The sequence below is a fragment of the Ornithorhynchus anatinus genome, chromosome 11 (genome assembly GCF_004115215.2).
Source record: "Ornithorhynchus anatinus isolate Pmale09 chromosome 11, mOrnAna1.pri.v4, whole genome shotgun sequence".
NCBI classification, from domain to species: Eukaryota; Metazoa; Chordata; class Mammalia; order Monotremata; family Ornithorhynchidae; genus Ornithorhynchus; species Ornithorhynchus anatinus.
In genome coordinates this window covers 60,996,087-61,012,226 of record NC_041738.1, presented here as the reverse complement: position 1 = coordinate 61,012,226, position 16,140 = coordinate 60,996,087, and the positions used below count along the sequence as shown (strand labels likewise).

General features: G+C 56.2%; 1 protein-coding gene across 1 annotated transcript in view; it reads right to left on the bottom strand.

Annotated features, from left to right (window-relative positions):
* Positions 1-4,300: 4,300 nt before the first annotated feature.
* FMNL1 (formin like 1) overlaps positions 4,301-16,140 on the bottom strand; it is a 51,097-nt gene continuing 39,257 nt past the window's right edge. The window contains exons 15-27 of the mRNA XM_029076120.2: positions 13,620-13,753; positions 13,382-13,466; positions 12,756-12,877; positions 10,793-10,995; positions 9,622-9,856; positions 9,217-9,285; positions 8,925-9,005; positions 7,771-7,900; positions 7,507-7,670; positions 7,222-7,323; positions 6,964-7,065; positions 6,681-6,804; positions 4,301-5,000 (exon numbers count right to left, since the gene is read on the bottom strand). Of these exons, the coding sequence (XP_028931953.1) occupies positions 4,900-5,000; positions 6,681-6,804; positions 6,964-7,065; positions 7,222-7,323; positions 7,507-7,670; positions 7,771-7,900; positions 8,925-9,005; positions 9,217-9,285; positions 9,622-9,856; positions 10,793-10,995; positions 12,756-12,877; positions 13,382-13,466; positions 13,620-13,753 (1,652 nt within the window). The 3' untranslated portion in view covers positions 4,301-4,899. The remainder of the gene's footprint in view (positions 5,001-6,680; positions 6,805-6,963; positions 7,066-7,221; positions 7,324-7,506; positions 7,671-7,770; positions 7,901-8,924; positions 9,006-9,216; positions 9,286-9,621; positions 9,857-10,792; positions 10,996-12,755; positions 12,878-13,381; positions 13,467-13,619; positions 13,754-16,140) is intronic.

Here is a 16,140-nt window from a genome sequence, read left to right as displayed (position 1 = left end):
CACAACCCCTGTCCCACATGGGGCTCAAAACCTTAATCCTCATTTTACAGATGAGGTAACTGAGGCCCAGAGAAGTGAAGCGGCTTGCCCAAGGTCACACAGCAGAGCAGGGATTAGAACCTAGGTCCTTGGATTAGAACCTAGGTCCTTCTGACTCCTGGGCCCATGCTCTATCCACTGCACCATGATGCGTCCCGGCTCTTCCAGCCTCCTGCCCTCTCCGAGCCTGGAGGGATGTTGGTCCACTCTGGCTGGTTCCCGGAGAGGACTTGGATTGGGTGACCCATGACCAGTCCCGTTGGGGCAGGGCCCGGTCCAGAGCCGGGTGGCCTGCTCCCTGTGGATGCCCCGGCTGGGCAAGAGCCCCAGGACCCCCTGTTAGAGGGGCAAATGGTGAGTGAAGGGTCCCGGGTTTGGCCCTGGGGCCGGCAGCGGTCAGAGATTGGGGGCTGGCTCCGAGGACAGAGCCGGAAGACTTGGCAGAGAGGCAGAGCCGCAGAATGGCCTCACCCCAGTCTCCTGGGAAATGGGTCCTGGGGTTGGGGGGCCGCCAGAGGGGCTTCCAGACCCATCTGGAAGTGACCCGACCCACCCCCCAACCCCGACCTGGGCCTCAGGATTTTGAGCCCCATCCTAAGCTGACCCTCCACTTGTCTGCTCTGTGGCCTTGAGTAAGTCACTTCACTTCTCTGGGCCTCAGTTAACTCATCTGTAAAGTGGGGGTTAAGACTGTGAGCTCTATGTGGGGCAGGAACCGTGCCCACCCCAATTTGCTTGTATCCACTCCAGTGCTTAGTACAGTGCCTGGCACTTATCAGCTCTGTGACCTTGGGCAAGTCGCTTAACTTCTCTGTGACTCAGTCACCTCACTGTGAAATGGGGATGCAGACTGTGAGTCCCACGTGGGACAATCTAATTACCTTGTATCTACCCCGACGCTTAGAACAGTCCTTGGCACATAGTAAGCACTTAACAACTACCATCATCATCACAGTAAGAGCTTAACAAATACCATTATTATTATTATTAATAATAATAATTATAATAATAATAAAAAGCTTCCATTTCCCTTGGAGAGCCCAGCCCCAGCCTTCCCCTGACCCCCTAAGCTTTCGTTCTGGGCAGGGAATGTCTCTCTATTGTTATATTGTACTTTCCCAAATGCTTAGTACAGTGCTCTGCACATAGAAAGCACTCAATAAAAATGAATGAATGAATGAATGAATGAATGAATGAATGAATGAATGAAGGGGTGTGTCCCCAGCTGCTCAGCTCAGAAGCCGAGGGATCCTTCACCACCCACAGTCTCGAGGGGGGAAGCATCCATTCAATAGTATTTATTGAGCACTTACTAGGTGCAGAGCACTGTACTAAGCACTTAGCGTGATCTAGTATGTAGAGCCCAAGCCTGGGCATCACAGGCTCCGCTAAATGCTTGCTGTGTGACCTTGGGTAAGTCACTTCCCTCATCCGTGCCTCACTTCTCCAGTTCTCTCTGCTACTTAGACTGTGAGCCCCGTGCGGGACAGGGACAGAATCCAACCTAATTGACTTGTATCTATCCAAGTGCTTAGAAAAGTGTTGGGAACATAGTAAGAGCTTAAGAAATACCATTTTAAAATAAAATACAATAAAGGGGCGGGGGACTAAGCCGAAGCTCAAAGGCTCCATGCCGGGTTCCAGATGAGCCAGCAGGAGGTGGGGGCGGCGGGCTGACGAGCCCTGCGGCTGCCCACCTCCCCTCATCCCCCCACCTCCCCTCGTCCCCCCTTCCCGTCAATCAGGGGTACTTATTGAACGTTTACTCTGTGCAGGGCACTGTACTAATTGCCTGGAAAGATATACGCACTTTAAAGCAGTCCATCCCCTCACCCCCTCCTACCTTACCTCGCTACTCTCCTACTACAACCCACCCCGCACACTTTGCTCCTCTGGTGCCGCTAACCTTTTCATTGGGCTCACCTGTCTGACCGCCGACCCCTGGCCCGCGTCCTTTCTCTGGCCCGGAGAGCCCTCCCCCTTCATATAATAATAATAATGTTGGTATTTGTTAAGCGCTTACTCTGTGTGGAGCACTGTTCTAAACGCTGGGGGAGATACAGGGTCATCAGGTTGTCCCACGTGAGGCTCACAGTTAATCCCCATTTGACCGATGAGGGGACTGAGGCCCAGAGAAGTGAAGTGACTTGCCCACAGTCACACAGCTGACAAGTGGCAGAGCTGGGATTCAAACCCATGACCCCGGACTCCCAAGCCCGGGCTCTTTCCACTGAGCCACGCTGCTTCTCTATGCTTCTCATATCCCACAGACCATGACTCTCCCCTCCTTCAAAGCCTTATTGAGGGCCCATCTCCTCCAAAAGGCCTTCCCTGATTAAGCCCCCAACTTTCCTCGTCTCCCCCTCCCTTCTGCTTCACTCTGACTTGCTCCATTTATTCATCCCCCCTCCCTGCCCCTTATATCCATAGCTGTCATTTTATTTATTCATATTAATGTCTGTCCCCCCCCCGGACTGTAAGCTTGTCGTGGGCAGGGAATGTTTATTCAATAGTATTTATTGAGCGTTTACTATGTGCAGAGCACTGTACTAAGTCTGTTATACTGTGCTATTGGACTCTCCCAAGTACTTAGTACAATGCCCTGCACACAGTAAGTGCTTAGTAAATACAATCGCCTGATTTATGTACCTGTCTTTAAATCATATATTATAAATTACGTATTCATTCATATGAATGTCCGTATGTAAGTTCGTTGTGGTCAGGGAACGTATCTGCTGATGCTGTTGATTTGTAAAGAAGCAGTGTGATTAATAATAATAATAATGTTGGCATTTGTTAAGTGCTTACTATGTGCAAAGCGCTGTTCTAAGCGCTGGGGTAGATAGAGGATCATCAGGTTGTCCCACGTGAGGCTCACAGTCTCAGTTCCCACTTTACAGATGAGAGAACTGAGGCACCGGGAAGTGAAGTGACTTGCCCAAAGTCACACAGCTGACAGGTGGCGGAGCCGGGATTAGAACCCATGATCTCAGACTCCTAAGCCCGGGCTTTTTCCGCTGAGCCACACTGCAGTGTGTTCTAGTGGATAGAGCCCAGGCCTGGGAGTCAGAAGGTCATGGGTTCTAATCTCAGCTCTGCCACATGGCAGCTGTGTGACCTTGGGCAAATCACTTCATTTCTCTGGGCCTCAGTTCCCTCATCTGGAAAATGGAGATTAAGACTGCCATCCCCATGCGAGACAGGGACCGCGTCCAAACTAACTCGTATCTACCCCACGCTTTGCACAGTGCCTGGCACATAGTAAGTGCTTAAATACCCCAATCATAATTAATTATGATTATTATTTTTGTACTACCCCCAAGCCCTCCCAGGGACTGCCCTGAGCCCCTACTGAGGGGTGCCAGGTTGCCAGGGCTGAGGGGTGTTAGAGTCAAGAAGAGACGGTGCGGGGAAGGCCGAGGTGGGCTAACACCTTAGAGAAACAGCGTGGCCAATTGGTTAGAGCCCGGTCCCGGGAGTCAGAAGGACCTGGATTCTAATCTCATCTCCCCCACCGTTATACTGTTATACTGAGGTATTGGACTCTCCCAAGTACTTAGTACAATGCCCTGCACACAGTAAGTGCTTAGTAAATACAATCGCCTGATTTATGTACCTGTCTTTAAATTATATATTATAAATTACATATTCATTCATATGTCTGTCTGTATGTAAGCTCGTTGTGGTCAGGGAACGTATCTGCTGACGCTGTTGATTTGTAAAGAAGCAGTGTGATTAATAATAATAATGTTGGTATTTGTTAAGTGCTTACTTAACACGATCAGTGTTTACACAGTTTAACGTTCAGGACTGTGAACCCTGCGTGGGACAGGGACCGCGTCCCACCCGATTAGCTCGTATCTACCCCAGCACTTAGAACAGTGCCTGGCACATAGTAAGCGCTTAGCAAATATGACAATTATTATTATTATGATTATTACAGCAGGGGGAAGGCGGAGAGGCCCAGATAGATTGAGAAGCAGCGTGGCTCAGTGGAAAGAGCCCGGGCTTGGGAGTCAGAGGTCATGAGTTCAAATCCCAGCTCTGCCACGTGTCAGCTGTGTGACCGTGGGTAAGTCACTTCACTCCTCGGTGCCTCTGTAACCTCATCGGCAAAATGGGGATTAAGACTGTGAGGCTCACGTGGGACGACCTGATTCCCCTGTATCTCCCCCAACGCTTAGAACAGTGCTCTGCACATAGTAAGCGCTTAACAAATACCAACATTATTATTATTATTATTATAGAATGAGTCAAAGCGGTCTCTTCCAAACCAGTTTATTGGCCGAGCCAGGGCAGGCTCCGTATAAAAATAAGATCCCAGCGGGTGCGATTGCTCTGAGGGGGGTGGGAGGGGACAAGGCATCTGATAAATTACAGGCTGGGGTCCCGGCGGGCCGCTCGGCGGTGGGAGCGGCAGCGGCTGGGTATGGCTTCCGAGAGGGGCCGGGGTGGGGGGCGGGAGGGTGGCGGCCACCGCACCGTCGTCGGGGGTCGGGGTGGAGGGGCCAAGCTGTGCTACCCTCTGGGGGCGGGGGGCGAAGTGCGGAGCCCAGAGCAGGGGCAGAGGCTCACCTGCGGAGAGGGCGGGACTCCCCCTTGACCCTCGTTCTCGCCACCGGGCGAGGGCCGAAGGCTAACCCGGCGAGGGAGGGAGCCCGGAGTGAAGGTGCAGTGTGGAGGATGGGCACAGGAGGATGGGGGATGCGGGCCGGATTTGGAAGGAGCAGAGTCCGGCCCAGCCCCCCCGCCCTCCCACCCCCACGGACGGGCCGAGGAGTCACGGCTTGAGTCCTGCCCTCCGGAGGGGTCTGCCCGGAGGGAGCCTGGACGCGAGGATCCAGACCCCGGCTCTGCGGCCTACAGCGAGAGGTCGGAGGTTACTTGCAGGGGGGGGCCCGGGCCCCTTCTGCGGCCGCTGCGGCGGCCTACGTCGGCCCGGTAAGGTTGGCTCCGCAGATCTGGGTTGGTGGGAAGAGAGAGAGAGAGAGAGACATTGTTTATGCAGCTCAGAGTGGCGCCTGGGGGCTTGGGGGCACCTCTCCGGCCAAGAGTGGGTTTGCCCAAGAGGACAGGGCAGCGACCCCAGCTCTCCAGCTTCCCACCAGCCTGCCCAGGCAGAGAGGAGGGAATCTCTAGCTCCCAGGAGGGGCTCAGGGCCCACTGGCTGGTGGGCCTACCTGTGCCCTCCTCTGGGGTGGGGGGCTGGGGGTGGGACTGGGGAGGACCCCCCCCCCCCGCCCAGCAGCTGCACATGCGAGCAGCCTAGTCGCCGTTCTAGAACAGGAAGGGAGAAGGGAGCGACTGGAACCCAATACCCGCCCCCATCGCTGCCAGGACGGAGCAGAGCCCAGCGGGGTAAGGGGAGAAGGGGAGGGAGGCATAGGCTCTGGGGTCGGGAGGGGGCCGGGGGTTACCTCTGGGCTGGGGGAAGGGCTAGAGGGGGCTCTCATCACTGAAGCTGGACTCGCAGAAGAGCCGAGATGCCCGCTTGCCCGTTCGTGCCGTGAAGGGCACGGTCTTCAGTACTAGGGGGACGGCGGGTGGGCGGGCGGGGTGGAAGACAGACAGAGAGACAGAGCAGCAGCAGGAAATGAGGCAGATGGAAGGCATAACCCAGAGAGAGGGGACGTGTGATCCAGTGGCCAGTGATTCTGACAGACCTCCGTCTACACAGTAAGCTCGCTGTGGGCAGGGAATGTGACCATTATGTGCTCTCCCAAGCGCTTAGTACCGTGCTCTGCACACTGTAAGCGCTCAATAAATAAGATCGATCGAGGGGTCGATCGGCAGGCCGGACTGGAGCAGGCCAAGTCCAGGCTCCCTTCAGAGACCGTTTTCCCATCACTGAGCTCCCCGAGAAGCGGGAGGTGACGGGGAAGCGAGGCGGGGCGTCTGAGGTTCAGCGGGCTTATGTCCAGTCTGACGACCGGGAAATCCCCTCCGTGGGTTGGACTTTGTGGGGGTGGGGTAAGCCGGTCTCCACAGTCCCTCCCAGGGTGCGGGCGCCCCGCCCCACAGTGAGGCAGTTGGGGTGAGCCCCGGCTGACCCAACCCCGGAGCCCCAGAGCCAGCTGCACCGCTCGGAGGCGACGGAGGCGATCTCGCCGCTCACCTCTCGCCCACGTCCTGCCTCTGGCCTGGAACTCTCTCCCTCCTCCTACCCAGCAATTACTCTCCTCCCCTTCAAAGCCTTATTGAAGGCCCATCTCTTCCAGGAGGTCTTCCCTGACTAAGCCCCCCTTTCCTCTTCTCCCACTCCCTTCTGCGTCTCCCTGATTTGCTCCTTTTATTCATCCCCGCTCCCAACCCCACAGAACTTACATCCATATCCTTCATTTCTTTATTTCTACTAATGTGTTTCTCCCCCTCTAGACTGTAACCTCGTTGTGGGCAGGGAATGTGTCTATTATATTGTTATATTGTACTCTCCCGAGCGCTTAGTATAATGCTCTGCACACCATAAGCGCTCAATACGTAACGACTGACTGAGGAAGGGGTGGGGCAGGGTCCCTAGGGCGGCCCCGACTCCAGGGTAGAGCGGACAGGCAGGCAGGTGGAGGAGGAGGAAGGAGGAGGAAGAGAAGAAACCTTGAGGCAGATCCCGGGATCCCCCCCGGGCCCTCCCAAGCCCCCCTCACCGGTGATGATGTCCTCAATGGCCCCATCCCGGTCACCCTCGTAGATTAGCGGCTCCTTCTGCTGTTTCCTCTTCAGCTCCGAGATCAGATCCATCTGCTGCCGTCGGGCTTTGTGGGTGGGGGACTGCGGAGCGGCAGAGGGGGGTTCACCAGGCTGTGCCTCCTGACAGGTCTCGCTGTTCCCCCCCCTCCTGTCTCACCCCGCTTCGATGCCAGAAGCTCCCTGCCCACCCACCCCCCGCTGCGGGGAAGGATCCGGCCGGAAGGCCACCCCCGATCTGACCTTGGGTTCCTTGAGTTCGGCTTTCCCCGGGGCGTCCGGCCCTTCCTCCGAGACGGCCGCCACCTCCTGCTTCTTCCACAGCTCCACGTCCTGCTCCGCTTTCTGGAAGGGTCAGGGGTCAGGGCAACTGGGAACCCGGAGCTGGCCTTGACGCCCCAGCCCCTCCTGCCACCTGTCCACGGTCGTCCCTGCCCCAGCGTCCCCCGTGACCCGCCCTAGCACCCCCTACCTCCCCACGGGCCGCCCCCAGCCCCTTACCTTATAGGCCTTGATGAAGCGGCTGAACACCGGAAAGAACATGGAGGGGGGCGTGGTCTTGGGGTTCTCACCAAAGTACTCCACCACGGATTCGTACGCCTCCTGCAGGCATCGCCATTCAGCCCCGGGCATCGCCATGGTGCCGGGCCGCCCCCCTCCCACCCGATCCCTCCTCTCCCCACCCGCCTCTCACGATTCCCAGCCTGACTTCCCGGGGCACTGCCGGCAGGGCAGAGACCGGACTTCGGTAGGGGTGAGCCCCGGCCCCTCTGCCGCGTCCCCCACCTGGGCGGTCTTGCTGTCGGCCAGCAGCTTCTCCATGACGTCGCCGTTGGCCTTGAGGAAGTCCTTGAGCACGGGGTTGTCATCCTGGCGCATGAACTCACGCCGGGCCAGCTCCATGCCTTTCTGCAGGGCCCGCATGTCTTGCAGGACGCTGTCCAGGGACACTGGGGGAAAGAAGCAACGGGAGGACGTCCAGCTGCGGGCGGCCCCAGCTGCCGGTCCGCCCCCCTCCCGGGCCTCCAGGGAGAGGGGTGACCCACGCACCTGCCCCCGCCTTGTCCAGGAAGTGGAGGTCCGTGTGGAAGCCAGTGAGCTGCGGGTATTTTTCGCCGATCACCCGCACCAGGTAGTGCAGGAGCGTCTGCTTCCTGTCCGTCGACTTCATCTCCAGCAGCTGCGGGGGAGGAACCCACTTATCCTCATCTGAACCCACTTATCCTCATCTCCCACTCCCTTCTGCGTCGTCCTGACTTGCTCCCTTTCCTCTTCCTACGCCTCCCAGCCCCACGGCACTCACGTCCAGAGCGGTCACTTTATTTATTTGTATTGATGTCCGTCTCCCCGCTTCTAGACCGTGAGCTCGTTGCTCACCGCTTGTCTGCTGTGTGACCTTGAGCAAGTCACTTCTCCGGGCCTCAGTTGCCTCATCTGGAAAATGGAGATTAAACCCTCCTCCCTCCGACTTGGGCCGTGAGCCCCATATGGGTTCGGGATTGTGTCCAAGCTGATAATCGTACGTGCACGTTATGGGCAGGGTATGTGTCCACTAATTCTGTTGAATTGTACTCTTCCAAGCACATAGTAAGCGCTCAACCAATACCATCGATTATCTACCCCAGCGTTTAGTACAGCGCCCGATCCATAGTAAGTGCTTATCAAATACCATAAAACAAACGATAGTAGGAACAATCTCTGCCCCTCAAGGAGCTCACGGTCTAGTGATGGATGCTAAAATAAATGACAGATCTGCCAACTCCACCAGGTCGGGGGAAGGGGGTGAGTACCCGGAGGTTCGGGAGATGATGATAATAATAATGATGATGGTATTTAAGCGTTTATTATGTACCAAGCACTGTTCGAAGCGCTGGGGTAGATACAAGGTCGTCAGGTTGTCCCACGTGGGGCTCACAGCCATTTTACAGATGAGGTCACTGAGGCACAGAGAAGTGACTTGCCCAAGGTCACACAGACATGCGACAGATCAGGATTAGAACCCATGACCGCCTGACTCCCAGCCCCGCGCTCTAACCACTGTGTCATGGAGATGTGACATTGCTGACGTGGGGGTTGGAAGGCTATAAGGTAGGAGGTGGGAGATTAATCAGGGCAGACCTCTCGGAAGAGGCCCTCAGTGCCCGGATGCCGGGCCCCGAGGGTTACCCCCCAAAGGGCTGGCGCCGGGCGGGCCCTCGGCCTACCATGTCCAGGCTCTGCAGCCGGAAACCGTAGGCGGAGCCTCGCTTGCTGCTGTTCATGTAGTTGCCGAAGGCCAGCACGATCTGCGGGGGGGATGGAAGGGCAGGGGGATTCAGGGGGCCTGAACCCAAAAGGTCGGCATCCACGTTAGGGGGGCGGGAAGGCGCCTCCCGGCCGGCCCCGACCCCCCAACCTCCCCTAGCCCGGCCTTGGGTCTCCACCGCCCCAACATCTCCGGGAGCGGAGGCGGGATGGGAGCGGCAGGCCCGGATCCCGCCTCGCCTCCCCCCTCACCTCCAGGATGTTGCGGAGTTTGTCCGAAGACTTGACCGACATGGAGGCCGCGATGATGGCGTTCAGTTGCTGTGGAGGAGGGGAGGGTGAGCTGGGGGCCGGTGGGAAGGGGCGAGGAGAGAGGGAGGCTCGGGACAGCGGAGGGGTGGAGGGCACTGAAGAGTCGAGGGTGGGCTAGTTCTGTGGCATCGCCCTCTCGCAAGCGCTAAGTGCAGTGTTCTGCACATAGTAAACGCTCAATAAATACCATCGATTGATCGTTAGAGGCCCGGGGGATGAGATGCCTCCTTTGCCCCCAACCAGGCTCGGCCCTGCCCCTTTCTGAGCCCCTGGGCCGAAGCTCCCCCCCCGCCACCGTTCTCCAAAGGGAAGGAGACCCCCCCCCCGGCCCCCGGGGGCCCGCACCGGCATGAGCAGCTGGCTGGTGTCGGCGAAGTTGCCCAAGAAAGCCAGGGTGGCCATGCGGTCGGCCAGGCGGGGGATGCGGCTGAAGCGCAGCATGAAGCGGTCCTCGTCGGAAAGCTGGTCCACGGGCCTCTGGTCCCGCTCGTAGCGCTGGATCAGGGTCAGCTCGTACTCCGTGGGCAGAAACCGGCTCAGCAGCTCCAGGAAGTCCAGGCTCAGGACCTGCAGGTCGTACCTGGGCAGGGCCGGGGTGGACGGGAGCGTGGGGTGGGAGGCGCGGGCCCATCCCCGGACACTTCCCGATGTCCCTCCCCTGAGCCAGACATTCATTCATTCAATGGGATTTATTGAGCGCTCACTGTGTGCAGAGCACTGTACTAAGTGCTCGGGAGAGGACAATAGAAAAATAAGGACACACATTCCTTGCCCACAATAAGCTAGAGGGGGAGACATATTAATAGAAATAAATTACAGATTACCCAGCCCCCCACACACTCTCCCACCAATCGGGGAAGCATTATGGGGGGCGGGGGAGGGATTGAGAAGGGGGAAACAGGCCAGGAGGGAACTCAGGGGGTACTACCCGCCCAGCCCCACAGCACTTATGTCCTTATCTGTCATTTATTTATTTCTATTAATATCTGTCTCCCCCTCTAGACTGTAAGATCATGGTGTGCAGGGAATCTGTCTGTCGTATCGTTCTATAATCCTTTCCCAAGCGCTCTGCACACAGTAAGCGCTCAATAAATACGATTCACTGACTGCTTACCCCTGGTTATTATAATGATGGTATGTGTTAAGTGCTTACTGTGTGCCAGACATTGTACCAAGCGCTGGGGTGGATATGAGCAAATAGGGTCGGACACAGTCCTTGTCCCACTTAGGGTTCACAGCGTCAATCCCCATTTTACAGATGAGGTCGCTGAGGCCCAGAGAAGCGAAGCGACTCGCCCAAGGTTAAACAGCAGACGAGCGGCGGAGCCGGGATTAGAAGCCATGACCTTCTGACTCCCGGGCCCGGGCTCTATCCACTACGCCATCCTGCTTCTGCCCCATGGAAGATTTTGGGGGGTGGGCACAGCCCCAGAGCACTGGAGGAGTCGAGCAGGGGCAAGGGACAGATTGGGGGCCGTGGGGCCGCGAGCGGAAGAGGAGGGACAGGGACACTTACGTCTCGATGGCCTGGCAGATGCGGTCAGCGCCCAGGTTGCCTTTGCGCAGGGTGATGGCCAGGTTCTTGGCCCGGTTGGCCTCAATGAGGGTCACCTTGCTGGGAGCCTTGTGGGCCACCTTCACCTTGAGGGCGCTCAGATCCACGCTGGGGCCTTGAGACTTCGTCTTGAACTGCTCCTCAAAGTCACTCATGTCCAGCTCCTGGCCAGGCCCCCGGGGTCGGGGAGGAGGACCAGTGAGTCAATGGTACTTACTGAGCGCTTACTGTGTGCAGAGCACCATACTAAGCACTTGGGAGAGACACGTCCCCTGTCCCAAACGAGCTTACAGTCGCTCAGAGAGAAGAGCCCAAGGTCACCCGACCCAGGATCCCCACCCAATCCAGCTCCAGATCGCCCCAGTAGGGTCAGGCCCTGGGGCTTGGGCAGGACCCCCCATTCTCCCCAACCCAGGACTGGTGGGAGTCTCGCTGCCCCCTCCCTGGGAGTCCAGAGGTCGGGCTCTGAGGTGGGGGTGGGGACCACCCACCTTCGAAATCTTATTAATAATATTGGTATTTGTTAGGCGCTTACTATGTGCAGAGCACTGTTCTAAGCGCTGGGATAGATACGGGGTCATCAGGTGAGGCTCACAGTTAATCCCCATTTTCCAGATGAGGTAACTGAGGCACCAAGAAGTACCTCTGACTCCCAAGCCCGGGCTCTTTCCACCGAGCCACGCTGCTTCTCTATTAAAAGCCCATCTCCTCCGAGAGGCCTTCCCTGACTAAGCCCTCATGTCCTCTTCCCCCACTCCCTTCTGCCTCACTCTTGCCCTTGGATTTTCACCCTTTATTCCCTCCTCCCTCAGCCCCACAGCACTTGTGTCCACATCCGTAATTTATTGATTTCTATTGATGATAATAATAACGTTGGTATCTGTTAAGCGCTCACTAGGTGTTATGCGCTGGGGTGGATACAAGGTAATCAGGTTGTCCCACGTGGGGCTCACAGTCTTCATTCCCATTTTCCAGAGGAGGGAACTGAGGCCCAGAGAAGGGAAGTGACGCCCAAAGTCACACAGCTGACATGTGAGGGAGTCGGGATTAGAATCCATGACCTCTGACTTCCAAGCCCGGGCTTTTGCCACTTAACCATGCTGCTTCTCTACTGATGTCTGCCTCCCCCTCGAGGGTTTAGGGGCTGGGACTATGTAAACTCATCCTCTAGACTACAAACTCGTTGTGGGCGGGGAATGTGTCTGTTTGTTGTTGTACCATATTCTCTCAAGCGCTTAGTACAGTGCTCAGCACACAGTAAGCGCTCACAAAATATGACTGACTGACTAGGGGTGGGGTTGGGGGTTGTGGAAACAGAGTGGCTTAGTGGATAGAGCCCGGGTTTGGGAGTCAGAGGACGTGGGTTCTAATCCCGGCTCTGCCACTTGTCTGCTGTGTGACCCTGGGCAAGTCATTTATCTTCTCTGTGCTTCAGTGACCTCATCTGGAAAATGGGGATGAAGACTGTGAGGCCCACTTGGGACAACCTTATTATCTTGTATGTATCCCAGCGCTTAGAACAGTGCATGGCACCTAGTAAGTGCTTGACAAATACCAAAATAATAATAAAGCTGGGCCAGGAGCTGGGACTAATAATAATAACTGTAATATTTATTAAGCATTTACTACGTGCCAGGCACTCTTCTAAGCGCTGGGGTGGATACGAGCAAAGCGGTTTGGACCCCAGTCCCTGTTTTGCGTGGGGCTCACCGTGGCCATCCCCGTTTTCCAGAGGAGGTCACTGAGCCCCAGAGGAAGTGAAGTGACTTTACAAGGTCACAGAGCAGACAAGTGGCGGAGCTGGGATTAGAACCCACGACCTCGTGACTCCCAGGCCCGGGATCTATCCGCTAGGCCGTGCTGCTGGAACTAGAGGTGGGACGGGGCAGGGGGCCGAGCCCAGGGGTGGGGCCGGGGTCTCTACCTGCAACACTTTCTCGTCGTTGAGCTCGGTGAAGACGGTGCCCGTGATCTGGTTGGGCTTCAGTGCCACCCAGTTGAAGAGGGGCATCCGGAACTTGGTCTGGATCGGCTGCTTGGCCTTGACTGTGGGGGAAAGTGGGGGGAAAGGGGGTGCTCGGACTCGGCGGGGGGCACCGCCGAAGGTCCCGGGGTGGGGGGAAGCTGGGCTAGGCAGGGGAAGGGGAGGGGAGCCCACTCAGTCCGCCGCAGAAAAGACTCACAACGTCCCCCATCGTCCTGGACCAGCGGGCCCCTCCGGGCCCCGTTTCCCCGGCCTCTGGCCCCACCGAGGCCCATCTCCTCCAAGAGGTCTTCCCAGATTAAGCCCCACTTTTCCCCATCTCCCCCTCCCTTCTGCGTCGCCCCGACATCCTCCCTTTGCTCTTCCCCCCTCCCGACCCCACAGCACTCGTGTCCACAGCTGTCATTTTCCTTATTTGTATTGACGTCCGTCTCCCCGCCACGCCATCTGGACCGTGAGGGCGTTGCGGGCGGGGAATGTCACCGTATATTGTTGTGCTGTTCTTTCCAAACGCTTAGTACAGTGCTCCGCACCCAGTAAGCGCTTAAATGAACGAACGAACTCACCTGAGCCGGCCGCTGGACACTGGTCCCCGAACGCTGCGGCCGGACCCCCGGGAGGGGGAGGAGGAGGGGGCAGTCCGTCAGGCGGCGGCGGGGGCGGAGGGGGTGGCAGGGTCCCCGGCAGCGGAGGGGCGGGGGGCAAGTCCTGACTCCAGGGCAGGGGCGGGGCCGGGGGCAGGTCCTGGCTCCCCGGAAGGGGTGGGGCGGGGGGCAAGTCCTGACCCCCGGGAAGGGGCGGGGCAGGGGGCAGATCTGGACTCCCGGGAAGGGGTGGGGCGGGTGGGAGCTCAGAAGGTGGGCTTTCCTGTTGGGTGGGTGGGTGGGTGCTGAGCAGAGGCGGCGGGGTGGCCGGGGGTTGGGCAGCCTCTGGGACATCTGGAAATGGAAGCAGAAATGAGTTGAGACCTGGATTTATTAAAACATCGCCAAGAGGCCTTCCCCGACGAAGCTCTCATTTCCTCTTTTCCCACTCCCTTCTGCGTCACCCTTGGCGTTCGATTTGCGCCCTTTATTCACCCCTCCCTCAGCCCCACAGCACTTATGTCCATATTCATTCATTCAGTAGTATTTATTGAGCGCTTACTATGTGCAGAGCACTGTACTAAGCGCTTGGAATGGACAATTCGGCAACAGATAGAGACAATCCCTGCCCAATGACGGGCTCACAGTCTCCATATCCTCTAGAGGGTAAGCTCCTTGCGGGCCGGGAATGTGTCTGTTTCTTGTCTTATTGTACTCGCCCTAACACCTAGTACAGTGCTCTGCACATATTAGCACTCAATAAATACAATAATAAAAATACTTATGGTATTTGTTAAGCGCTTAATAATAATGTTGGTATTTGTTAAGCGCCTACTATGTGCCGAGCACTGTTCTAAGCGCTGGGGTAGATACAGGGTAATCAGGTTGTCCCATGTGAGGCTCACGGTTAATCCCCATTTTACAGATGAGGTAACCGGCACAGAGAGGTTAAGTGACTTGCCTACAGTCACACAGCTGACAAGTGGCAGAGCCGGGATTCAAACTCATGACCTCTGACACCCAAGCCCAGGCTCTTTCCACTGAGCCATGCTGCTTACTATGTGCCCGTCCCATGTGGGGCTCACAGTCTCGATCCCCATTTTACAGATGAGGGAACTGAGGCACAGAGAAGCGAAGTGACTTGCCCAGGGTCACACAGCAGACAAGTGGAGGAGCCGGAATTAGAACCCATGTCCTCTGGCTCCCAAGCCTGGGCTCTTGTCACTAAGCCACATTGCTTCTCAATACGATCGAATGAATGACTCTATAATTGATTTCTATTAATGTCTCTCTCCCCTTCTAAACTGCAAGCTCTTTGTGGGCAGGGAAACGTGTCTACCAACTCTGTTGTATTGTACTCTCCCAGGCGCTTAGTACAGTACGCAGTAACAGCTCATTAATACGACTGATCGAATGCTTGCTTAGTGTGTCTTCCCCACTAAGCAGCGTGGCTTAATGGATAGAGCACGCGCTTGGGGGTCAGCAGGACCCGGGTTCTAATCCCCGTTCTGCCACTTGTCTGCTGTGTGACCTTAGCAGGTCACGTCCCTTCTCTGTGCCTCAGTTCCCTCATCTGGAAAAAGGGGATTAAGACTGTGAACCCCTAGCGGGAAGGGGACTGTGTCCAACCCTATTTGCTTGTATCCACCCCAGCGCTTAGTACAGTGCCCGGCACATGGTAAGTGTTTAACAAATACCACTATTATTATTATATTGTAGACTCCTTGAGGGCAGGGAATGTTGCTACTAATTCTGCTGTACTCCTCCAATAATAATAAAAGAATACTGAGCACCCAGAAGGCACTCAGTAAGTACTATCGATTAGTCCAAGCCCTGCATCGATTTCCCCTCTGGTACCTTGCTTCCAACCTCTCCCCTCTTCAGTCTACCCTAACTCCTGGCTGTCATCAGCGTAGCTCAGTGGAAAGAGCCCGGGCTTGGGAGTCAGAGGTCATGGGTTCGAATGCCGGCTCTGCCACTTGTCAGCTGTGTGACTGTGGGCGAGTCACTTCATTTCTCTAGGCCTCAGTTCCCTCATCTGTAAAATGGGGATTAACTGTGAGCCTCACGTGGGACAACCTGATGACCCTGTATCTCCCCCAGCGCTTAGAACAGTGCTCTGCACATAGGAAGCGCTTAACAAATACTAACATTATTATTATTTTCTGAAAATGCCATTCAGAACACTTCCCTCCCCTCATAATAATGATAGTATTTGTTAAACGCTTACTATGTGCCAAGCACTGTTCTAAGCGCTGGGAGTAGATACAAGGTGATTCATTCAATCGTATTTATCGCGCGCTTACTGTGTGCAGAGCACTGTACTAAGCGCTTGAAAGTACAATTCAGCAACAGATAGAGACAGTCCCTACCCAACAACGGGCTCACAGTCTAGAAGGGGGGAGACAGCAAAACGATTCAACTGGCATCAATAGCGTCAATATAAATAAATAGAATTATAGATAGATACACATCATTAATAAAATAAATAGAATAATATATTCATGGATACACAAGTGCTGTGGGGAGCGGGGTAGAGCAGAGGGAGGGAGCCGGGGGTAATCAGATCGTCTCACATGGGGCTCACAGTCTTAATCCCCATTTTCCAGATGAGGTCACTGAGGCCCTGAGTAGTGAAGTGACCTGCCCAAAGTCACACAACGGACAGGTGGCGGAGCCAGAATTAGAACCCACGACCTCTGGCTCCCAAGCCCGGGCTCTTTTCCACTAAGCCACGCTAT